Source organism: Paramisgurnus dabryanus, chromosome 3, assembly GCF_030506205.2.
Source record: "Paramisgurnus dabryanus chromosome 3, PD_genome_1.1, whole genome shotgun sequence".
NCBI lineage: Eukaryota > Metazoa > Chordata > Actinopteri > Cypriniformes > Cobitidae > Paramisgurnus > Paramisgurnus dabryanus.
In genome coordinates, this window is record NC_133339.1 from 49,809,757 (window position 1) to 49,835,454 (window position 25,698).

At 39.6% G+C, this 25,698-nt stretch overlaps 1 protein-coding gene across 2 annotated transcripts in view; it reads right to left on the reverse strand.

The window, feature by feature from the left end:
- cyth1a (cytohesin 1a) overlaps positions 1–25,698 on the reverse strand; it is a 121,963-nt gene that overhangs the window by 30,862 nt on the left and 65,403 nt on the right. For both annotated transcript variants that reach the window (XM_065275152.2, XM_065275153.2), the window contains exons 6-7: positions 6,295–6,375; positions 6,073–6,185 (exon numbers count right to left, since the gene is read on the reverse strand). In XM_065275152.2, coding sequence (XP_065131224.1) covers positions 6,073–6,185; positions 6,295–6,375 — 194 coding nt within the window. The remainder of the gene's footprint in view (positions 1–6,072; positions 6,186–6,294; positions 6,376–25,698) is intronic.

Sequence of the window (25,698 nt, forward strand, 5' to 3'; positions counted from 1 at the left end):
CTTATAAGTGATACTTTTCTGCTTGATTTGTCTGTTGGCAACATAAACCGTTAATAATAATAATATATAAAATAATAACACAGTATGGTCTGTACTGCTCACGATATCACTATGCACGCGCACATGACGTTAGTAGTGGGGCGTGATCAAAGAAGCAGCAGCTCATAAATATGTAATGACCAGCTCAAAACGGCACAATCTGAACTGCCCTGAAACAGAGGTTCCTAGAGATGGGTAACAATCTTTTCCTACAAGCTATTTCGAGCAAACAACTTTTAAAACATGCTTTATGGAACTCATACACCTATTTACTTGTGGAAAAGCTGTCATAATATGGGCACTTTAACACAGCACAGAATTAAGTGTTCAGATGAACAAACTTACCATAAAAAAGCGAGTGGCCCGACAGACGCTATTACTTCCGCATTTGTCCACGGCACTGTTGTCATGTGGTTTTTACGTCAGTAAAGGCGGTTACAAAGGGTAACGTAGATATTAACGTCATTTACAGGCGACTGCACTGCCCCACGTCGCTGTTTAGGGCAGCAATTTTCTCATAATTTACAAGTAGTTGAAAACATTATAGATATTTGTTAGTAATCAGCTGGACAAAATATATAACATCGGACTAGTGTTTTTTTGATATTTTACTCCAAATATCTTACAAATTGTACCTTTAAAAGCTGTTTTTCTAAAGAATAATGTTTTAACTTTATTGGTGGTGGTTGAGAATAATTCCTCTTTCCATATGTAAAGCATTTTACCGCAACATAAATGTATCATATTGTTATTCTTATTATATAAGAATAATAATATATTTTTACAACATTTTTAACGTTAAAACATGTCTTTTTATACCACATTAATCTCTTTAAAATATTGATACTTTTAGAAAAACTGACATAATTATAAATATTATGAACAAACATTGAAACTGTGTCAAATTTCGACAACACAAATAATTAAGTTATTCATTGCAAATAGAGTCACGTGTATTAGGCTCACATTAATCTCTGTTGAACTTAGTATAAATGCGCATTGCACGTACAGTCATCTTAATAGTTGTATGCACTGTTATGCTGGCAAGAAGGATTTATTTATTTTTATTTATTTTCTTTATTTAACCAGGTAAAAACTTTCTGAGATTAAAAATCTCTTTTTCAGAAGTGACCTTGCCAAGATGAAATACACAGTATTGAAGTAAAAAAAATAAAAATAAAATAAAATAAAAAATAATAGAAAATAGACACATCAGACAAGGTATATGCACATCCTTAGTACCGATTAAAAACATTTACAATTCATTTCTTCCTTTAACAGCTCAGTAACAAGAGATTTAAAAATATTCGTTGACACTAGGGTAGGTAATTTGATGATATTTTGTAAAAAGTTCCAATCGCTAGGTGCTGCATACCAAAAAGCTTGTTTGCCAAATTTTTTCGTATTGACGGTACTAAAAGAGTGTACCATTCTTGTGATCGCAGAGAATAAGCCCCAGGAGGTTTATGTTGAGTAAGAGAGCATAGATATTGAGGCAGCTGTCCCAAAATAGATTTATAAATAAATAAGTACCAATGCTTGCGTCTGCGCATAGATAATGATAACCATCCAACTCTGTGATACAGTTCACAATGGTGAGTACTATAGTTGCAGTTTAACAAAAACCTAAGTGCACCATGATATAAAACATCCAAAGAATTTAAAAACTTGGCATTTGCTGATTTATACAATACATCTCCGTAATCAAGGACGGGCATAAAAGTAGCAGAAACTAATTTTCTTTTTGCTTTAAAAGAGAAACAAGATTTATTTCTGAAATAAAACCCTAATTTTATTTTTAATTTAGTCCTTACTTGATCAATATGAGTTTTAAAAGATAATGAATCATCCAATGTAAAACCGAGGTATTTATATTCTGTCACTACCTCTATTATAGTGTCCTTTTGAGTTTTAAGAGGTGTTTGATTTATCACTTGCTTTTTAGATCTTGAAAAGAACATTACTTTAGTTTTAGTCTCATTCAGAGTCAAGTTTAAATCATTAAGTCTTTGCTGCACAACATCAAAAGCATGTTGTAGCAGCGACACTGCCAGATGTAATTTAGGAGCACTACTATAGATCACAGTATCGTCTGCGTAAAAATGGAAGTTAACATTAGTTATATTAGCATCAAGGTTATTTATATAAATAATAAAAAGTAAAGGCCCCAAGACTGATCCTTGAGGGACTCCTCTCGTGACTTGCAAAAGTGCGGATGATTGGCCTTCCATCTGCACACATTGTGTCCTATCTATTAAGTAGCTTTCGAACCACGAAATTGTATCTTCAGATAATCCGATCTGTCTCAGTCTATTTTTCAGTATACTAAGATCAACAGTGTCGAAAGCCTTTGACAAGTCAATGAAAAGAGAGACACAATGATGACCTTTATCAAGCGCCTCAATAATATCGTTTAAGACCTTGGTAGCAGCTGTAGTTGTACTATGCTTCTTCCGGAATCCTGACTGATTATGTGATAAAATATTATATTTATTTAGATATATTGTCAATTGCTCATTAATAAAATGTTCAAAAATCTTCGACAGGACACATAATTTCGAAATCGGCCTGTAGTTATTCATATCAGTGGGATCCCCTGCTTTAAACAGTGGGCTTACATATGCAGACTTCCATATCTTTGGAAATTCATTTAAACTCATTGACAGGTTATATATATATATGTTAAAGGAGCTGCTATATGATCAGCAGCTAATTTTAAAAAGAATGGTTCTAAGCGGTCAGGACCAGCTGCCTTATTTACATCCAATGTTTGAAGGGCTTTTTTAGTCTGTCCTGTCAATAGTGGTTTTAAAGTGAACTTTGGATGTGATAGATGTCTTTCCATAACATCCATTCCGATATTCATATCTGTAGTTTTGGATGCCTTTAATAATGATCCAACAGCAACAAAGTGGTTATTAAAACAATCTAACATCTGTCCTTTCTCTGATATTTTCTTGGAGTTGTCCATTATATATGAAGGAAATCCTACTACCTTTTTTACAGCTTTAATGGATTCTACGTTTTTCCAAAATTTCATTGATTTATTTAAATTACGAGTTGTTTCGTTTAAGAAGTAATCAGCTTTAGCTTTCCTTATCATCACTGTACATTTATTTCGTAGCTGTCTAAAACAAAGCCAATCGGACTTTAAGTCAGAGTGCCTTGCTTTAGCCCAGGCAACATCTCGCTCCTGGACCAAGTTTGATAATATGGGTGAGAACCATGGGTTATCTCGACCCTTGACCCTATATTTTTTAAAAGGCGCATGTTTATTTATTATAGTGGTGAGCCCATCGTAAAAATAATTCCAGGCACACTCAATGTCAGGAATCAATAAAATCCTCTCCCAATCAGAGCGAGGTCATGGCTAAAACCTTGCTCACTAAACTGAGACATGCATCGCCTATTAATTATTCGTGGTTCTGTTTTAGGTAATTTTGTATTTCTAACTATTCCTACAGTACAGTGATCACTCATGTCTTGCGCAAACACAGATGCATTTGAATATTTATGCGGTGTATTCGTAAAAATCAAATCTAAAAGTGATGATTTAGACATATTTTTAAAATTTAACCTTGTTGGGGTATTTATTAATTGTTGAATATTAAAAGTGTCACAAAAATTTTGTACTTCAGTAGATAAAGGTTGCAGCCAGTTCCAATTAAAATCTCCAATTAATATTAATTCTTTAAAATTCAACTTTGACATAAAATCTGTCATCAATAAAAGAGAGTCGTTTGTTGCTGATGGGGGTCTGTAGCAACCCACAACAGTAATTGCTACAGATTTTGAAAATTCCACTTCAACTGCCATATATTCAAGTTGTTTAAGTATTGACTTGGATAGTAACAAAGTTGCCTTGTATTTATTTTTAATGTAAATGGCTAGTCCACCCCCTCTTTTTGGCCTATCAATTCTAAAAATATTATACCCTTCGATATTAATGACATTATCTGTTATTGATTTATTAAGCCAGGTTTCTGAAATTACCAAAACATCTGCATCAGTGTTCTTTACCCATATACGTAACATATCCATCTTGGGTAATAAGCTTCGTACATTCATGTGAACAAAACCTACCCCGGATCTGTTTTTAAAATCAACCGGAGTGGGGTAAGATTGTAACATTTTGTGGACCTGGGTTTAGCGCAACATTCCCTGAGATCAGTAGCAGCAACATTATCATACTTTTGCGCATTACTGATCTTGGTAAAAGCTTCCCATTCTGTGAAATTACTCGTTGATAAAAACTGGGCGTAACATAGTGAGAGACATAATGATAAGACTTGCGTATATGATTTAACACACATAATTTGTGACGGTCATTCACAGGCAGCAAAACACAAGTATGTCTCCCATAATGGGTCTCATTTGACCAGTGCACATTAATACCGGAGACCAGTTGTCCAAAGAACGTACACGAATGATTACCACGTTCATTTACAGACAAAAAAACACTAGTATGTCTCCCATATTGAGTCTCGTTTGACCAGTGCACGTAAATACCTGAGTCCAGCTGTCCAAACAACATACATGAGTCATTTCCAATATCACAGTTTGTTAAGATATGGCATAAGATGATTGGAATCAGCAAAGTTGTTCTCCAGTTTCCGTACCACATCTCGCTTTCCGATGGTTAATTCCACAAAAAGACGGGATCTTCAATACGCTGAAATGCGCCTTAGTTTCTTGTCCACAATGTTACGTCCAATCTACAACCCTCCACGTGAAACTCGTTTATCCGCCAAATTAGTTATGCGTTCCCCGTGGATCTGTCAATTCATAGTCGTCTTGTCCACGGGCTTCTCCGTTTCCAAGCTGCCCTCCTTAAAACGGCCAGCTGTATATATATATGTTCACTAGTTTCATAACATTCTTAAAGCGAATTAAAAGTAAGAGCTTAAAAGGAAGAAAAACATTAATAATACTTAAACAAACAGAGAGACTAAAAACGTTTCTGATACTGCTGCGCCATCTTGGATTGGATTCTTTGCGACCTTTATCTACTGAAGTCCAAATTATTTTGTTGACGTCACTGTTGTTTTAATAGCAATGTTAAATATTCAGCAATGCCCTTATTAACTTCTGGAAACAACCGCAATGACAAAGCATTTGTTTTTTATGCACCACCTGGTGGATATTCTGTGAAGCGAAACACATTAAGGGAAAAGGGAAAGTAAGCCACCCCGAAATCACTTGCAGAATTCTGCAAGATTCCGCGAGACGAATTGCCGAATGCCGCGGGAGAAAACGCGAATTTTAAAGGCCACATCTGTATGAAGAGTTAGATGCAAATACCACTCCACTATCCTTTCTGAATAAAGGTAAAAGGTTCAACAATTTGGTCAATATCCTAATATATTAGCTGTGTTTGTCACTGTAAGCTTCATAACACCAGCAATCATGCTGTTACATTTCCTTTAACCATAAAAAATATGGTACTACAGACACATGTAAATGCGCAGGGCACTATTAATTCAACAATGTCATCATTGCTTTAAAGGGATAGTTCACCCCAAAATGAAATTTCTGTCATCATCTCACTCTTATTTTGTTACAAACCTGCATAAATGGCTTTGCTCTGATGAACATGAAGGAAGAGGAATTTTGAGGAATGTTCGTAATTAAACCGCTCATGTGCCCCATTCACTTCCATAGTATTAGTTAATATGCAGGTTTGATGGGTCTGCACGTGACGCAATCATCCTGATGGACAGGGCACTTGTAAGTGTGTGAGAGGAGGGAAAGCTCTCATTTGTGCCTGGTCGTAGTATTAAATTTTTTTCACAAAGCCAGATGCAGTTAAGTGCTTACACACAACTTTTTTATGTCAAATTGGTGCAACCGGCCCCTGGAGTGTTACTGTCATGCAGAGTTTAGGTCCAATCATGCAACACACCTGTTTTTCATTTCACCTTCATTATTTTGTTCAGGTGTGTTTGATTGGAATAGATATCAAACTCTGTGGGACTCTTCAGGATTCTTTGACAACAGACTTGACTTTTACAAGAGTCTAAAACTGAGACCCACCCGTAGACTGGAAGACCCCAGAGTTACACTGACAGTAGCGCTGGGCAAACGCCTCCATCATTCTGTCAATCTTCTGGGCTTCACCAGGAAGTCTGAAACTCCAGAGAAACTGCCTGTGTGAAGACATAACCATATACAACATGTACAGATACTATTAACAACAATACAAATTGTAATGCTTATTATTAAGCGTTACAGAACGCTGGGTTCTACATTGCTTACCTGAGCGCCTGAACAAGGTTTAGATCTGTGAACTCGTGCAGCTCCACAAAAGCATGAAGGACCTGGATGTTGAAGTCATCCCTGTTAAACCATGCAAACAAGTAAGTTAACTGCCATTTAACAAACGCTGTAGTAAATCTAGTTTAAGTGCAAAACGGTGATGATTCATTGCTTAATTTCTGCTGTGACGGATCGCAGTTGATCCGTACGGATCATGACCCACGGTTCGGCTCGTGTGCGATTCACGGAATACACAAATTTAAATAGGGAAAGTTTATCATTTGCACGTGTTTCAAAAGCTTGCAAATGTTAACATTCGGGTTATGTTAAACAATTTAACCACAAAAAGGCGCTAAAGTGAGCAGTTTCATCAGAAGATCATAAGCGGGTTGTGCTACTGTGTCTCATACTGTAGTCCTTTAACATTCATTTGCCAAATAGAGCACTAAAAAACAACGTAACTTTTTAATGTGGAGCGACTATTTATGCTGCATCTTTTTCCTCTGTCTGTGTGTGCGCCCGGGTTCAAGTTCACTCAAAAGTGCACACACGGAGAGACGCATTTCAAAAAGCAAGTGAACATAAAATCTTTCTATTCTTGACAGGGCATATACAAACAAAATGATATCCACAGTGTTTTTTTCTAATAAAAACATTTGTTTATGTATAAGTGTGTGTGTATAGATTAAAGTCAGAAAGCAGGTCTGTGCTTATCAAAAAGATACAGTAACCTCAATTAACCTACTTAAGTCTGTATCATTAATGTTAATCAAACAACCCAAGACAAGAGTAAATCACTTCTCTAAAAAAATAATTATATTTAATTTATACAATGAAGACTATTATTCATTTGATTCGACTTCTTTTTTATAAATGTTTGTTATTTCTTTATCTGTTATTAGATTTTCCCACCCGTTTTTTTGCTGATCCAAAGAACGATCTGATCCGTGCCTCAAAAACCGTAATGTGATCCGAACCGTGAGTTTTGTGATCCGTCACACACCCCTAGAACCTACAGCCCATCTCATATACTATTTCTCTTCATATACCATCAAGTTTTCCAGTATGTTTACACGGCAATGGCGTAGTTTTTCTTTGTGTTTGGGAAAAGTTCTGCGTACAGACGGCAAAGCTGTCAAAATACTTTGTAAAGAAACACTACCAATGTCCATTTAGGGAAGTGATGATTGGCTGGTTTTACTGGAAGGCGGGACTTACAAACAACGTGCTAAAGTCACAGAGCAATTCTGAGGCTGGTTTGTTAGCCCAAGTGACGTGGACTATAAAATAACGGGAAATAACAGGAAAATATGGACTGGGAGTCATGACAAAATATTTTGAATTATCTTGCAGCAGACCTGCAAACTTGTCGCTTTTCGGCAACAATCGCCGTTTTCTTGGTCAATTGGGTCACTCACGTGAATCGCGTAGAACCGGAGAGTTTTTTTTTGAGGTGGTGGGGGGGTCGGGAGGCTGCCCTTTATCTGAATGCCATGGGGCTAGAATTGCCAAACATTATTGGATAATTCTTATAATTGACTTTTCTCTGGGCCAATCGGAATCTTAGCACTTCCTTCAGAATCTTGAAGACAGCGCGGTCCTTTGGATGAGAGACACACCTGGCTACCACGCGAATCTGATGGACACTTTTAACGTGAAGTAACCATCTTATTCAAGGTAAGTTAACTTTTTTGGAGCAAAAAAGCTAGGCTTATCGTTACCCGGGTGCTCTGCCCTGAGTTCCGAGATATACGACTACTACTCGAATTCTGAGCTAACATTACGAGTAACTTCATTACGGTGGCTGTGGTGCGCGCTTGCGCAGGCAGTCTTTCGTGATGTGGGTAAATGTGACCGTTTACACAATAGCTGATGCAAGAGTAATGTTAAGGGAAAACCCACCGTTTTTCAATATTTTACTATGTTCTTACCTCAACTAAGACTAATTAATGCATATCTATCTTTTTTCAATGCATGCACTTAATCTTTGTACATCACGTTGTGAATGTGTTAGGATTTAGCCTAGCCCCATTCATTCCTGGTGGCTGTATACCTGGTAAACAGTAATTTTTAACAACATAGGGCTGTTTAGATAAAACAATCTGGCGAGCGTGTTGTCCTAGGCTAATACACCAACAGCAAATTTCTGTATAATAAAGGGCTACATTTTGCATCAAAGTCTGTCAATGAAATCTTTACATTGTGTTGTTAGTTGAATTTACATTATGAACACTAGCACTTTGAGATTGTTTATTCAATGTAAGGAGCCCTACATATAAAATGCATTATTATTATAATTATTGAACAGAAATGTATGTTGATATTCACTGCATATCAGCCATACAGTACGGAGACATGTTGTTTTATAATATTAGTCCTATGTATGATAGTTTGCAAGGTTATATTTAAACTAGATAGAAAAGTTCGTTGGAACAAACTTTATGTCTAGTCTGAGAGTAGAGTTTGACAACTTAGCATGAAGCTATCATGATTTAAGATAAAGCTAGCATGATTTAACATGAAGCGAACATGATTTAGCATGAAGCTAGCATGATTTAACATTAAGCTAGCATGATGCTTACACGATTTAGCATGAAGTTAGCATGAAGCTAGCATAATTTAACATGCTAGCATGATGTTAACGTGATTAGCATGAAATTAGCATGATGATAGAATGATTAGCATAAAGCTAGCATGATGCTAGCATGATTAGCATGAAGCTAGCATGATGCTAGCATGATTAGCATAAAGCTAGCATGATGTTAGCATGATTAACATGAAGCTAACATGATTCTAGCATGATTAGCATGAAGCTAGCATGATGCTAGCATGGTTAGCATGAAGCTAGCATGATGCTAGCATGATTAGCATGAAGCTAGCATGATGCTAGCATGATTAGCATGAAGCTAGCATGATGCTAGCATGATTAGCATAAAGCTAGCATGATGCTAGCATGATTAGCATGAAGCTAGCATGATGCTATCATGATTAGCATGAAGCTAGCATGATGCTAGCATGATTAGCATGAAGCTAGCATGATTAGCATGAAGTTAGCATGAAGCTAGCATGATGGTAGCATGATTAGCATGAAGCTAGCATGATTAGCATGAAGCTAGCATGATGCTAGCATGATTAGCATGAAGCTAGCATGAAGTTAGCATGATTAGCATGAAGTTAGCATGATAAACATGAAGCTAGCATGAAGCTAGCATGATTAGCAGGAAGCTAGCATGAAGCTAACATTTATTGCGTTGCTAGGGTACTAAGTTTGGTTGCTAGGGAGAAAATTGGAATCCCATAATGATCACACTTCAAGCCACAAGTAAAACGGTCCAACCCCCGTGTCTCTACAATGTTCTGATGCGGAGATATAAGGCTTTGTTTATTCTGTTGCTAGGGTACTAAGTTTGGTTGCTAGGGAGAAAATTGGCATCCCATAATGATCACACTTCAAGCCACAAGTAAAACGGTCCAGCCCCCGTGTCTCTATGATGTTCTGAAGCGGAGATATAAGGCTTTGTTTATTCCGTTGCTAGGGTACTAAGTTTGGTTGCTAGGGAGAAAATTGGCATCCCATAATGATTACACTTCAAGCCACAAGTAAAACGGTCCAGCCCCCGTGTCTCTATGATGTTCTGAAGCGGAGATATAAGGCTTTGTTTATTCCGTTGCTAGGGTACTAAGTTTGGTTGCTAGGGATAAAATTGCCATCCCATAATGATTACACTTCAAGCCACAAGTAAAACGGTCCAGCCCCCGTGTCTCTATGATGTTCTGAAGCGGAGATATAAGGCTTTGTTTATTCCGTTGCTAGGGTACTAAGTTTGGTTGCTAGGGAGAAAATTGCCATCCCATAATGATTACACTTCAAGCCACAAGTAAAACGGTCCAACCCCTGTGTCTCTACGATGTTCAGATCCAGAGATATAAGGCTTTGTTTATTATGTTGCTAGGGTCTTCATATTTTGTTGCTAGGGGCGTGGCTTAATACTTCAATAAGAATCCTAAGAGACTGATTGGATGCCTGAGTAAAATGAGCCCACCCCTATGTCTCTATGACACTCTGGTGCAAAGATATCCATCTGGGCTTTTTATAATGGTAGTCTATGGGAGATGTTGCTAGGGTACCCAAAATTGTTGCTAGGGGCGTGGCTTAATAGCTCTGGGGTGATCCTAAGAGACTGATTGGATGCTTGAGTAAAATGAGCCCACCCCCATGTCTCTAAGACACTCTAAAGTGAAGATATTCCATCTGGGATGCTTTTATTTCCTTTTATGGGCATGTTTCCTGCCCCATTATAAGTCAATGGGAAATTTTGGGGGCCTCTTACACCCCAGGGGTACAGCTTACACCCCATTGTGAGGTATGTTCTTACACAGCCTGTCAGCCTCCTTTAATGTGGTAAGCCACAAGTTTCTACAAGTTTCTCACTCGCAGCTATGACCCGTCAAAGTTTGTCTCAATGTTAAGTCAATGGAAATTTTGGGGTGTTTCAGCGCCCCGTTTAGGAATTCGGAAGGTCCCATCAGTTAGAAAAGATATAGCAACTCGAGTCAGATCAGACCGAAGGTCTGTCCAAAGTTTGATGGCTGTAGCTTGAAAGCTCTAGGACGAGTTAAGAGTTAGAAATTTTAGTCTCAGAAGAAAAAGAATAACTAGATAGTAAAGTTTGAAGACAAACTTTATGTTGGCTTGAGAAAGCGTAGCCTGAACGTTTAAAACGGTTTGACATAAGTTTAGTTTAGTAGGCTATCTGGCTGTTAGTATGTTTAAGTATGAAGGTAGCATGATTTACCATGAAGCTAGCATGATGTTAGCATGATTAGCATGAAGCTAGCATGATGCTAGCATGATTAGCATGAAGCTAGCTTGTTGCTAGCATGATTAGCATGAAGCTAGCATGATGCTAGCATGATTAGCATGAAGTTAGCATGATTAGCATGAAGCTAGCATGATGCTAGCATGATTAGCATGAAGCTAGCATGATGTTAGCATGATTAGCATGAAGCTAGCATGATGCTACCATGATTTGCATGAAGCTAGCATGATGCTAGCATGATTAGCATGAAGCTAGCATGAAGCTAGCATGATTAGCATGAAGTTAGCTTGATGTTAGCATGATTAGCATGAAGCTAGCATGATGCTAGCATGATTAACATGAAGCTAGCATGATGTTAGCATGATTAGCATGAAGCTAGCATGAAGTTAGCATGATTGGCATGAAGCTACCATGAAGTTAGCATGATTAGCATGAAGCTAGCATGATGTTAGCATGATTAGCATGAAGCTATTATGAAGCTAGCATGATTAGCAGGAAGCTAGCATGATGTTAGCATGATTAGCATGAAGCTAGCATGAAGCTAGCATGATTAGCAGGAAGCTAGCATGAAGCTAACATTTATTGCGTTGCTAGGGTACTAAGTTTGGTTGCTAGGGAGAAAATTGGCATCCCATAATGATCACCCTTCAAGCCACAAGTAAAACGGTCCAACCCCCGTGTCTCTACAATGTTCTGATGCGGAGATATAAGGCTTTGTTTATTCCGTTACTAGGGTACTAAGTTTGGTTGCTAGGGAGAAAATTGGCATCCCATAATGATCACACTTCAAGCCACAAGTAAAACGGTCCAACCCCCGTGTCTCTACAATGTTCTGATGCAGCGATATGAGGCTTTGTTTATTCCGTTGCTAGGGTACTAAGTTTGGTTGCTAGGGAGAAAATTGGCATCCCATAATGATCACACTTCAAGCCACAAGTAAAACGGTCCAACCCCTGTGTCTCTACGATGTTCAGATCCAGAGATATAAGGCTTTGTTTATTATGTTGCTAGGGTCTTCATATTTTGTTGCTAGGGGCGTGGCTTAATACCTCAATAAGAATCCTAAGAGACTGATTGGATGCCTGAGTAAAATGAGCCCACCCCTATGTCTCTTTGACACTCTGGTGCAAAGATATCCATCTGGGCTTTTTATAATGGTAGTCTATGGGAGATGTTGCTAGGGTACCCAAAATTGTTGCTAGGGGCGTGGCTTAATAGCTCTGGGGTGATCCTAAGAGACTGATTGGATGCTTGAGTAAAATGAGCCCACCCCCATGTCTCTAAGACACTCTAAAGTGAAGATATACCATCTGGGACGCTTTTATTCCCTTTTATGGGCATGTTTCCTGCCCCATTATAAGTCAATGGGAAATTTTGGGGGCCTCTTACACCCCGGCAGTACAGCTTACACCCCATTGTGAGGTATGCTCTTACACAGCCTGTCAGCCTCCTTAAATGTGGTAAGCCAAACGTTTCTACAAGTTTCTCACTCGCAGCTATGACCCGTCAAAGTTTGTCTCAATGTTAAGTCAATGGAAATTTTGGGGTGTTTCAGCGCCCCGTTTAGGAATTCGGAAGGTCCCATCAGTTAGAAAAGATATAGCAACTCGAGTCAGATCAGACCGAAGGTCTGTCCAAAGTTTGATGGCTGTAGCTTGAAAGCTCTAGGACGAGTTAGAGTTAGAAATTTTAGTCTCAGAAAAAGAATAATAATAACTAGATAGTAAAGTTTGAAGACAAACTTTATGTTGGCTTGAGAAAGCGTAGCCTGAATGTTTAAAACGGTTTGACATAAGTTTAGTTTAGTAGGCTATCTGGCTGTTAGTATGTTTAAGTATGAAGGTAGCATGATTTACCATGAAGCTAGCATGATGTTAGCATGATTAGCATGAAGCTAGCATGATGATAGCATGATTAGCATGAAGCTAGCTTGTTGCTAGCATGATTAGCATGAAGCTAGCATGATGCTAGCATGATTAGCATGAAGTTAGCATGATTAGCATGAAGCTAGCATGATGCTAGCATGATTAGCATGAAGCTACCATGATGTTAGCATGATTAGCATGAAGCTAGCATGATGCTAGCATGATTTGCATGAAGCTAGCATGATGCTAGCATGATTAGCATGAAGCTAGCATGATGTTAGCATGATTAGCATGAAGCTAGCTTGATGTTAGCATGATTAGCATGAAGCTAGCATGATGCTAGCATGATTAGCATGAAGCTAGCATGATGCTAGCATGATTAGCATGAAGCTAGCATGATGCTAGCATGATTAGCATGAAGCTAGCATGATGTTAGCATGATTAGCATGAAGCTAGCATGATGTTAGCATGATTAGCATGAAGCTAGCATGAAGTTAGCATGATTAGCATGAAGCTAGCATGAAGTTAGCATGATTAGCATGAAGCTAGCATGATGTTAACATGATTAGCATGAAGCTATTATGAAGCTAGCATGATTAGCAGGAAGCTAGCATGATGTTAGCATGATTAGCATGAAGCTAGCTTGATGTTAGCATGATTAGCATGAAGCTAGCATGATGCTAGCATGATTAGCATGAAGCTAGCATGATGATAGCATGATTAGCATGAAGCTAGCATGATGCTAGCATGATTAGCATGAAGCTAGCATGATGCTAGCATGATTAGCATGAAGCTAGCATGATGTTAGCATGATTAGCATGAAGCTAGCATGAAGTTAGCATGATTAGCATGAAGCTAACATGAAGTTAGCATGATTAGCATGAAGCTAGCATGATGTTAGCATGATTAGCATGAAGCTATTATGAAGCTAGCATGATTAGCAGGAAGTTAGCATGATGTTAGCATGATTAGCATGAAGCTAGCATGAAGCTAGCATGATTAGCAGGAAGCTAGCATGAAGCTAACATTTATTGCGTTGCTAGGGTACTAAGTTTGGTTGCTAGGGAGAAAATTGGCATCCCATAATGATCACCCTTCAAGCCACAAGTAAAACGGTCCAACCCCCGTGTCTCTACAATGTTCTGATGCGGAGATATAAGGCTTTGTTTATTCCGTTACTAGGGTACTAAGTTTGGTTGCTAGGGAGAAAATTGGCATCCCATAATGATCACACTTCAAGCCACAAGTAAAACGGTCCAACCCCCGTGTCTCTACAATGTTCTGATGCAGCGATATGAGGCTTTGTTTATTCCGTTGCTAGGGTACTAAGTTTGGTTGCTAGGGAGAAAATTGGCATCCCATAATGATCACACTTCAAGCCACAAGTAAAACGGTCCAACCCCTGTGTCTCTACGATGTTCAGATCCAGAGATATAAGGCTTTGTTTATTATGTTGCTAGGGTCTTCATATTTTGTTGCTAGGGGCGTGGCTTAATACCTAAATAAGAATCCTAAGAGACTGATTGGATGCCTGAGTAAAATGAGCCCACCCCTATGTCTCTTTGACACTCTGGTGCAAAGATATCCATCTGGGCTTTTTATAATGGTAGTCTATGGGAGATGTTGCTAGGGTACCCAAAATTGTTGCTAGGGGCGTGGCTTAATAGCTCTGGGGTGATCCTAAGAGACTGATTGGATGCTTGAGTAAAATGAGCCCACCCCCATGTCTCTAAGACACTCTAAAGTGAAGATATACCATCTGGGACGCTTTTATTCCCTTTTATGGGCATGTTTCCTGCCCCATTATAAGTCAATGGGAAATTTTGGGGGCCTCTTACACCCCAGCAGTACAGCTTACACCCCATTGTGAGGTATGCTCTTACACAGCCTGTCAGCCTCCTTAAATGTGGTAAGCCAAAAGTTTCTACAAGTTTCTCACTCGCAGCTATGACCCGTCAAAGTTTGTCTCAATGTTAAGTCAATGGAAATTTTTGGGTGTTTCAGCGCCCCGTTTAGGAATTCGGAAGGTCCCATCAGTTAGAAAAGATATAGCAACTCGAGTCAGATCAGACCGAAGGTCTGTCCAAAGTTTGATGGCTGTAGCTTGAAAGCTCTAGGACGAGTTAGAGTTAGAAATTTTAGTCTCAGAAAAAGAATAATAATAACTAGATAGTAAAGTTTGAAGACAAACTTTATGTTGGCTTGAGAAAGCGTAGCCTGAACGTTTAAAACGGTTTGACATAAGTTTAGTTTAGTAGGCTATCTGGCTGTTAGTATGTTTAAGTATGAAGGTAGCATGATTTACCATGAAGCTAGCATGATTAGCATGAAGCTAGCATGATGCTAGCATGATTAGCATGAAGCTAGCTTGATGCTAGCATGATTAGCATAAAGCTAGCATGATTAGCATGAAGCTAGCATGATGCTAGCATGATTAGCATGAAGCTAGCGTGATGCTAGCATGATTAGCATGAAGCTAGCGTGATTATCATGAAGCTAGCGTGATGCTAGCATGATTAGCATGAAGCTAGCGTGATGCTAGCATGATTAGCATGAAGCTAGCGTGATGCTAGCATGATTAGCATGAAGCTAGCGTGATGCTAGCATGATTAGCATGAAGCTAGCGTGATGCTAGCATGATTAGCATGAAGCTAGCGTGATGCTAGCATGATTAGCATGAAGCTAGCGTGATGCTAGCATGATTAGCATGAACCTAGCGTGATGCTAGCATGATTAGCATGAACCTAGCGTGATGCTAGCATGATTAGCATGAAGCTAGCGTGATGTTAGCATGATTAGCATGAAGCTAGCGTGATGCTAGCATGATTAGCATGAAGCTAGCGTGATGCTAGCATGATTAGCATGAAGCTAGCGTGATGCTAACATGATTAGCATGAAGCTAGCGTGAAGCTAGCATGATTAGCATGAAGCTAGCATGAAGCTAGCATGATTAGCATGAAGTTAGCATGAAGCTAGCATGATTAGCATGAAGTTAGCATGAAGCTAGCATGAAGTTAGCATGAAGCTAGCATGATTAGCATGAAGCTAGCATGATGCTAGCATGATTAGCATGAAGCTAGCATGAAGTTAGCATGATTAGCATGAAGCTAGCATGAAGTTAGCATGATTAGCATGAAGCTAGCATGATGTTAGCATGATTAGCAGGAAGCTAGCATGAAGCTAACATTTATTGCGTTGCTAGGGTACTAAGCTTGGTTGCTAGGGAGAAAATTGGCATCCCATAATGATCACCCTTCAAGCCACAAGTAAAACGGTCCAACCCCCGTGTCTCTACAATGTTCTGATGCGGAGATATAAGGCTTTGTTTATTCCGTTACTAGGGTACTAAGTTTGGTTGCTAGGGAGAAAATTGGCATCCCATAATGATCACACTTCAAGCCACAAGTAAAACGGTCCAAGCCCCGTGTCTCTACAATGTTCTGATGCGGAGATATAAGGCTTTGTTTATTCCGTTGCTAGGGTACTAAGTTTGGTTGCTAGGGAGAAAATTGGCATCCCATAATGATCACACTTCAAGCCACAAGTAAAACGGTCCAACCCCCGTGTCTCTATGATGTTCTGAAGCGGAGATATAAGGCTTTGTTTGTTCCGTTGCTAGGGTACTAAGTTTGGTTGCTAGGGAGAAAATTGGCATCCCATAATGATTACACTTCAAGCCACAAGTAAAACGGTCCAACCCCTGTGTCTCTACGATGTTCAGATCCAGAGATATAAGGCTTTGTTTATTATGTTGCTAGGGTCTTCATATTTTGTTGCTAGGGGCGTGGCTTAATACCTCAATAAGAATCCTAAGAGACTGATTGGATGCCTGAGTAAAATGAGCCCACCCCTATGTCTCTATGACACTCTGGTGCAAAGATATCCATCTGGGCTTTTTATAATGGTAGTCTATGGGAGATGTTGCTAGGGTACCCAAAATTGTTGCTAGGGGCGTGGCTTAATAGCTCTGGGGTGATCCTAAGAGACTGATTGGATGCTTGAGTAAAATGAGCCCACCCCCATGTCTCTAAGACACTCTAAAGTGAAGATATTCCATCTGGGACGCTTTTATTCCCTTTTATGGGCATGTTTCCTGCCCCATTATAAGTCAATGGGAAATTTTGGGGGCCTCTTACACCCCAGCAGTACAGCTTACACCCCATTGTGAGGTATGTTCTTACACAGCCTGTCAGCCTCCTTAAATGTGGTAAGCCAAAAGTTTCTACAAGTTTCTCACTCGCAGCTATGACCCGTCAAAGTTTGTCTCAATGTTAAGTCAATGGAAATTTTGGGGTGTTTCAGCGCCCCGTTTAGGAATTCGGAAGGTCCCATCAGTTAGAAAAGATATAGCAACTCGAGTCAGATCAGACCGAAGGTCTGTCCAAAGTTTGATGGCTGTAGCTTGAAAGCTCTAGGACGAGTTAGAGTTAGAAATTTTAGTCTCAGAAAAAGAATAATAATAACTAGATATTAAAGTTTGAGGACAAACTTTATGTTGGCTTGAAAAAGCGTAGCCTAAACATTTAAAATGGTTTGACAGAAGTTTATTTTAGTAGGCTATCTGGCTGTTAGCATGATTAGCATGAAGCTAGCATGATTAGCATGAAGCTAGCATGATTAGCATGAAGCTAGCATGATGTTAGCATGATCAGTATGAAGCTAGCATGATGCTAGCATGATTAGCATGAAGCTAGCATGAAGCTAACATGATTAGCATGAAGCTAGAATGAAGCTAACATTTATTCCGTTGCTAGGGTACTAAGTTTGGTTGCTAGGGAGAAAATTGGCATCCCATAATGATTACACTTCAAGCCACAAGTAAAACGGTCCAACCCTCGAGTCTCTATGATGTTCTGATGTGGAGATATAAGGCTTTGTTTATTCCGTTGCTAGGGTACTAAGTTTGGTTGCTAGGGAGAAAATTGGCATCCCATAATGATCAACCTTCAAGCCACAAGTAAAACGGTCCAACCCCCGTGTCTCTATGATGTTCTGAAGCGGAGATATAAGGCTTTGTTTATTCCGTTGCTAGGGTACTAAGTTTGGTTGCTAGGGAGAAAATTGGCATCCCATAATGATCAACCTTCAAGCCACAAGTAAAACGGTCCAACCCCCATGTCTCTATGATGTTCTGACACGGAGATATAAGCCTTTGTTTATTCCGTTGCTAGGGTACTAAGTTTGGTTGCTAGGGAGAAAATTGGCATCCCATAATGATCAACCTTCAAGCCACAAGTAAAACGGTCCAACCCCCGTGTCTCTATGATGTTCTGAAGCGGATATATAAGGCTTTGTTTGATCCGTTGCTAGGGTACTAAGTTTGGTTGCTAGGGAGAAAATTGGCATCCCATAATGATCAACCTTCAAGCCACAAGTAAAACGGTCAAACCCCCGTGTCTCTAGGATGTTCTGAAGCGGAGATAAAAGGCTTTGTTTATTCCGTTGCTAGGGTACTAAGTTTGGTTGCTAGGGAGAAAATTGGCATCCCATAATGATCAACCTTCAAGCCACAAGTAAAACGGTCCAACCCCCGTGTCTCTACAATGTTCTGATGCTGAGATATAAGGCTTTGTTTATTCCGTTGCTAGGGTACTAAGTTTGGTTGCTAGGGAGGAAATTGGCATCCCATAATAATCAACCTTCAAGCCACAAGTAAAACGGTCCAACCCCCGTGTCTCTAAGATGTTCTGAAGCGGAGAAATAAGGCTTTGTTTATTCCGTTGCTAGGGTACTAAGTTTGGTTGCTAGGGAGAAAATTGGCATCCCATAATGATCAACCTTCAAGCCACAAGTAAAACGGTCCAACCCCCGTGTCTCTATGATGTTCTGAAGCGGAGATATAAGGCTTTGTTTATTCCGTTGCTAGGGTACTAAGTTTGGTTGCTAGGGAGAAAATTGGCATCCCATAATGATCAACCTTCAAGCCACAAGTAAAACGGTCCAACCCCCGTGTCTCTACGATGTTCTGATGCCGAGATATAAGGCTTTGTTTATTCCGTTGCTAGGGTACTTAGTTTGGTTGCTAGGCAGAAAATTGGCATCCCATAATGATCAACCTTCAAGCCACAAGTAAAACGGTCCAACCCCCATGTCTCTACGATGTTCTGAAGCCGAGATATAAGGCTTTGTTTATTCCGTTGCTAGGGTACTTAGTTTGGTTGCTAGGCAGAAAATTGGCATCCCATAATGATCAACCTTCAAGCCACAAGTAAAACGGTCCAACCCCCATGTCTCTACGATGTTCTGAAGCCGAGATATAAGGCTTTGTTTATTCCGTTGCTAGGGTACTAAGTTTGGTTGCTAGGGAGAAAATTGGCATCCCATAATGATCAACCTTCAAGCCACAAGTAAAACGGTCCAACCCCCGTGTCTCTACGACACTCTAAAGTGAAGATATTCCATCTGGGACGCTTTTATTCCTTTATATGGGCATGTTTCCTGCCCCATTATAAGTCAATGGGAAATTTTGGGGGCCTCTTACACCCCAGGGGTACAGCTTACACCCCATTGTGATGTATGTTCTTACAGAGCCTGTCAGCCTCCTTAAATGTGGTAACCCACAAGTTTCTACAAGTTTCTCACTCGCAGCTATGACTCGTCAAAGTTTGTCTCAATGTTAAGTCAATGGAAATTTTGGGGTGTTTGAGCCCCCCGTTTAGGAATTCGGAAGGTCCCATCAGTTAGAAAAGTCATAGCATAAATCTACGGACCAGTCTTAAAAGTTTTGTAAAGTTTTGTGGGTGTAGCTTGAAAGCTCTAGGAGGAGTTACAGTCAGAAAAAGTGGGGGAGCATAAGAATAATAATAATAATAACTAGATATTAAAGTTTGAGGACAAACTTTATGTTGGCTTGAAAAAGCGTAGCCTGAACATTTAAAATGGTTTGACAGAAGTTTATTTTAGTAGGCTATCTGGCTGTTAGCATGATTAGCATGAAGCTAGCATGATTAGCATGAAGCTAGCATGATTAGCATGAAGCTAGCATGATGTTAGCATGATCAGTATGAAACTAGCATGAAGCTAACATGATTAGCATGAAGCTAACATGAAGCTAACATGATTAGCAGGAAGCTAGCATGAAGCTAACATGATTAGCATGAAGCTAGAATGAAGCTAACATTTATTCCGTTGCTAGGGTACTAAGTTTGGTTGCTAGGGAGAAAAATGGCATCCCATAATGATCAACCTTCAAGCCACAAGTAAAACGGTCCAACCCCCGTGTCTCTATGATGTTCTGAAGCGGAGATATAAGGCTTTGTTTATTCCGTTGCTAGGGTACTAAGTTTGGTTGCTAGGGAGAAAATTGGCATCCCATAATGATCAACCTTCAAGCCACAAGTAAAACGGTCCAACCCCCGTGTCTCTATGATGTTCTGAAGCGGAGATATAAGGCTTTGTTTATTCCGTTGCTAGGGTACTAAGTTTGGTTGCTAGGGAGAAAATTGGCATCCCATAATGATCAACCTTCAAGCCACAAGTAAAACGGTCCAACCCCCGTGTCTCTATGATGTTCTGAAGCGGAGATATAAGGCTTTGTTTATTCCGTTGCTAGGGTACTTAGTTTGGTTGCTAGGGAGAAAATTGGCATCCCATAATGGTCAACCTTCAAGCCACAAGTAAAACGGTCCAACCCCCGTGTCTCTATGATGTTCTGAAGCGGAGATATAAGGCTTTGTTTATTCCGTTGCTAGGGTACTAAGTTTGGTTGCTAGGGAGAAAATTGGCATCCCATAATGATCAACCTTCAAGCCACAAGTAAAACGGTCAAACCCCCGTGTCTCTATGATGTTCTGAAGCGGAGATATAAGGCTTTGTTTATTCCGTTGCTAGGGTACTTAGTTTGGTTGCTAGGGAGAAAAATGGCATCCCATAATGATCACACTTAAAGCCACAAGTAAAACGGTCCAACCCCCGTGTCTCTATGATGTTCTGATGCTGAGATATAAGGCTTTGTTTATTCCGTTGCTAGGGTACTAAGTTTGGTTGCTAGGGAGAAAAATGGCATCCCATAATGATCACACTTAAAGCCACAAGTAAAACGGTCCAACCCCCGTGTCTCTATGATGTTCTGATGCTGAGATATAAGGCTTTGTTTATTCCGTTGCTAGGGTACTAAGTTTGGTTGCTAGGGAGAAAAATGGCATCCCATAATGATCACACTTAAAGCCACAAGTAAAACGGTCCAACCCCCGTGTCTCTATGATGTTCTGAAGCGGAGATATAAGGCTTTGTTTATTCCGTTGCTAGGGTACTAAGTTTGGTTGCTAGGGAGAAAAATGGCATCCCATAATGATCACACTTAAAGCCACAAGTAAAACGGTCCAACCCCCGTGTCTCTATGATGTTCTGATGCTGAGATATAAGGCTTTGTTTATTCCGTTGCTAGGGTACTAAGTTTGGTTGCTAGGGAGAAAAATGGCATCCCATAATGATCACACTTAAAGCCACAAGTAAAACGGTCCAACCCCCGTGTCTCTATGATGTTCTGAAGCGGAGATATAAGGCTTTGTTTATTCCGTTGCTAGGGTACTAAGTTTGGTTGCTAGGGAGAAAAATGGCATCCCATAATGATCACACTTAAAGCCACAAGTAAAACGGTCCAACCCCCGTGTCTCTATGATGTTCTGATGCTGAGATATAAGGCTTTGTTTATTCCGTTGCTAGGGTACTAAGTTTGGTTGCTAGGGAGAAAAATGGCATCCCATAATGATCACACTTAAAGCCACAAGTAAAACGGTCCAACCCCCGTGTCTCTATGATGTTTTGAAGCGGAGAAATAAGGCTTTGTTTATTCCGTTGCTAGGGTACTAAGTTTGGTTGCTAGGGAGAAAATTGGCATCCCATAATGATCAACCTTCAAGCCACAAGTAAAACGGTCCAACCCCCATGTCTCTACGACACTCTAAAGTGAAGATATTCCATCTGGGATGCTTTTATTCCTTTATATGGGCATGTTTCCTGCCCCATTATAAGTCAATGGGAAATTTTGGGGGCCTCTTACACCCCAGGGGTACAGCTTACACCCCATTGTGATGTATGTTCTTACAGAGCCTGTCAGCCTCCTTAAATGTGGTAACCCACAAGTTTCTACAAGTTTCTCACTCGCAGCTATGACTCCTCAAAGTTTGTCTCAATGTTAAGTCAATGGAAATTTTGGGGTGTTTGAGCCCCCCGTTTAGGAATTCGGAAGGTCCCATCAGTTAGAAAAGTCATAGCATAAATCTACGGACCAGTCTTAAAAGTTTTGTAAAGTTTTGTGGGTGTAGCTTGAAAGCTCTAGGAGGAGTTACAGTCAGAAAAAGTGGGGGAGCATAAGAATAATAATAATAATAATAAGTTTAGATACAACAACAGTATGTTGGCTTTGTCAAGCCAACATAATAAGTTTAGATACAACAACAGTATGTTGGCTTTGTCAAGCCAACATAATAAGTTTAAGTGCAACAACAGTATGTTGGCTTTCTCAAGCCAACATAATAAGTTTAAGTGCAACAACAGTATGTTGGCTTTCTCAAGCCAACATAATAAGTTTAAGTGCAACAACAGTATGTTGGCTTTCTCAAGCCAACATAATAAGTTTAAGTGCAACAACAGTATGTTGGCTTTCTCAAGCCAACATAATTATTTTAATTTACTTTCAGGCAGTGGTTCTGGGCACTTTGGTGGAGCACTCACTGCCATTCACATTTTTTTATTTCAGTGTCATGCTTCACAACACTTCCAGGCGTGTCTGTGAGTTGTAAATAAAAACATTTGAAAAATATTAAATGTGTCATTCTCTTTAAGCTTCAAGGATGTTTTAACATTGATTTTTGATTAAAGTATGCTGATTTTTGTTAAGTCATGCTCAGAATCATATTAAAATCACAAAAATCACAGACTCATACAGTTTAATGTAGGGATGTTCACATTGACCTTTTAACCGTTAACCGGAGGTAAGAATTTATGACCGAATGGTCTGATAAAGTAATCATTTGTATGAGAAATCATTTGTGTGCGTGTTTGGAAGCTGAACGGAGATGTGCGCGTGTCCGCTCAAGATAGCACGGTCCGTCTCGCGCACATCCGGACAGACGTTCGCTGATGGCCTCTGACCCTGACCATAAACATCTCTTTTTTTTGCACAAACGGAGAAAGACGACGCAAAAGCAAAACTTTTTGAAAAGCGTCCTGCTTTAGAAATGACCACTGTGACCACTTTTTGGATTTTTATCCTCTGGACTGATCGGGTGCTCTTTAATAAGGTCATGTTGCGTGAATACAAAAAGCAGAGAAATGCTGGAAGTGCTTCTCGGGTGTAGAAGTGTGTAAATGCCTCCAGTGCTCTTCAGTGAAGGGATCCACATTTATTTTAAAATATTGTCTGAGTCATCCAGGAGGATGAAGATTAAAAAGCCTTTATTAATCCATGGCTAATCTAGTAAAATAAAAACATGCCTACACGTTTCAGCCAACAAGGCTTTCGCCAGGGCTTGAAGTGTTTGACAAACAGCTCACTTCCTAGTTAAGACCAGTAATCAATAACAGCTGTTAAGGTAACAGATAGGAAGTCACATGATTAGACAGATTGAACAGATAGGAAGTCACATGATTAAATGAATAGTTTCACAAGAATTATTTATAATCATTAAGTAAATTCAATAGTAAATTCAATGACTACAAAAAAACTACAAATAAAATAAAGTAACAACTACTAAAAAAAAGTTTAAAGATAAATTACAGAAAAGGGGCAAAATCTAGTTCTCCATTTAGACCAGGGAAGCATGTGGCTTTCAATGTGTAAATTCAAAATGATTCTCTTTGCAAGAGTTTCTTAAAGGTGCTCTCCGTAAGTTGAGAAATTTCTAACCGTTACTGACACCAGTGGCCGTTATAGAAACTGCAGCCAGTCTCATGCTCGTTCTCGGTGGGCACACTCGTACGAGCACGACCACAACAACCAGAGTTGCCGTAGCAACATAGACAGCTCATTGAGATTCACCAGCATGTTTACAAATGTAAGAAAAGTTACAGTACTGTAAGGTTATTGTTTGACAGACCATATTTTAGCAAAATGTTGCAGTGCTACTTTATGTTTTCAACAGAAGTCTACTTCTAAAAGTTTTGTAACACGACACTGTAAAACACACTCCCGACACTCACAATCTTAATGCACTCGTGCTCTGAATAAAGATAATTCATATTAGAAAGTAACTTTTGAAACGGTCCTGTGCTACATGCTATCGTTAGCATTACCCCACAAAATAAATGCTATCGTTAGCATTACACCACAAAAACTATAACATGATATATTACAGATGCCCTGTAACTATGTTTTACCTTTGCAGTAAAAAGGAAACCTGCTCAAGGTCTGTTTTCATACCCAGCGCTGACCGGAGCTCCCTCCAAGAATCAAATGCCAATCCGATGTTTACTCTTGTCTTTTCCCCGACGCCGGTCACGCACTATTTTGGCCGCACTAGATAAGGATTTTTTTAAACTTACGAGGAGTTTCCGAGTGTGTCTGGATTGTGCTGGAAGTTGGTCGCTTCTTTCAGTCTACATAGGCCATTTGAAACATTCTAGCGATTGCCGCTGTTTACTAATGACTGCCGTATGCGTCTATATGGAACGCCCAGGTAGACGAGCACGCGCATGACGTCACATTTTGAATTTCGCGCCAATTCGGACCCGACTCCTTAAAACAGAAAAGAGCCTACAGGCTGATAGAGACAACCGTGGAGGACACTCAAGGTGTCATTCTTTCTATTACATTATGGTTGCCTCATAAATATACAAATGAAAACTCTATCTTAAAGATTTTTTTAAGTAATAACTTACATTCAGCCCCTTTAAGCCTATCACCTCCTCTAATTGAGTTTTCAATATGCTCTAGGGCTATAATTTTAAGAGAGTTACAATTTCCATGGTTTGCATCTTTATAATGTACTGCCATAGGATATTGAGGATTTCCAGATCTAATTGCATATTTATGCTCCGCAAGTCTTACCTTTAATTTACGCTTAGTTCTCCCAATGTAAAAGCAGCCACATGGACATTCCAATCTGTAAACTACATATGGAGGATTGCAGTTAAATCTGAACGAATGAACGAATTTATGTTAAATCTGCGTCCAGAAGAGATGTAAATGAAAAAAATTGCATTAACCATGTTGTTGCAGTAATTGCAGTGTCCACACTTATAGTTGCATTGTCTGGTAGAGAGTAGGGCTGTCACTTTTGAGAAAAATCAAATTCGAATTTCGAATATCATGCAATGTATCCGAATATATTCGAATATTTAGGCGCCGCCCCCCCCCCACGCACATCAAAAACCCACCGTAATGGAGGTTCAATCACAAAATTATTAACAGTGACAGTCATAAACAGGGTTGTCTGGATTAATTTTGTACTTAATATTTGAAACAGCAGGTTATCATCTTATGAATAACAAACTTATATATATAAAAAATGATTCAGAACAATTACAAACAATAACATGAAAACTTAAATAGCAGCAGGAGTATATAGGCAGACGCGAACGGAATTCGCGCCCGCAGATTTCGGCAGAAAACTCCGCGGAATTCCGCGGATTTAATGCCCGTCATTGACAAGCACACATATCTCGCGCTTGAGCGTGTTTGTGACCAGAACTGTCATTGACAACAAGCACACATATAAAGCCTATCCCGCGCTTGTGAGCCGTCATTCACAAGTACATTAACCCTGCGCGTGCTGTTT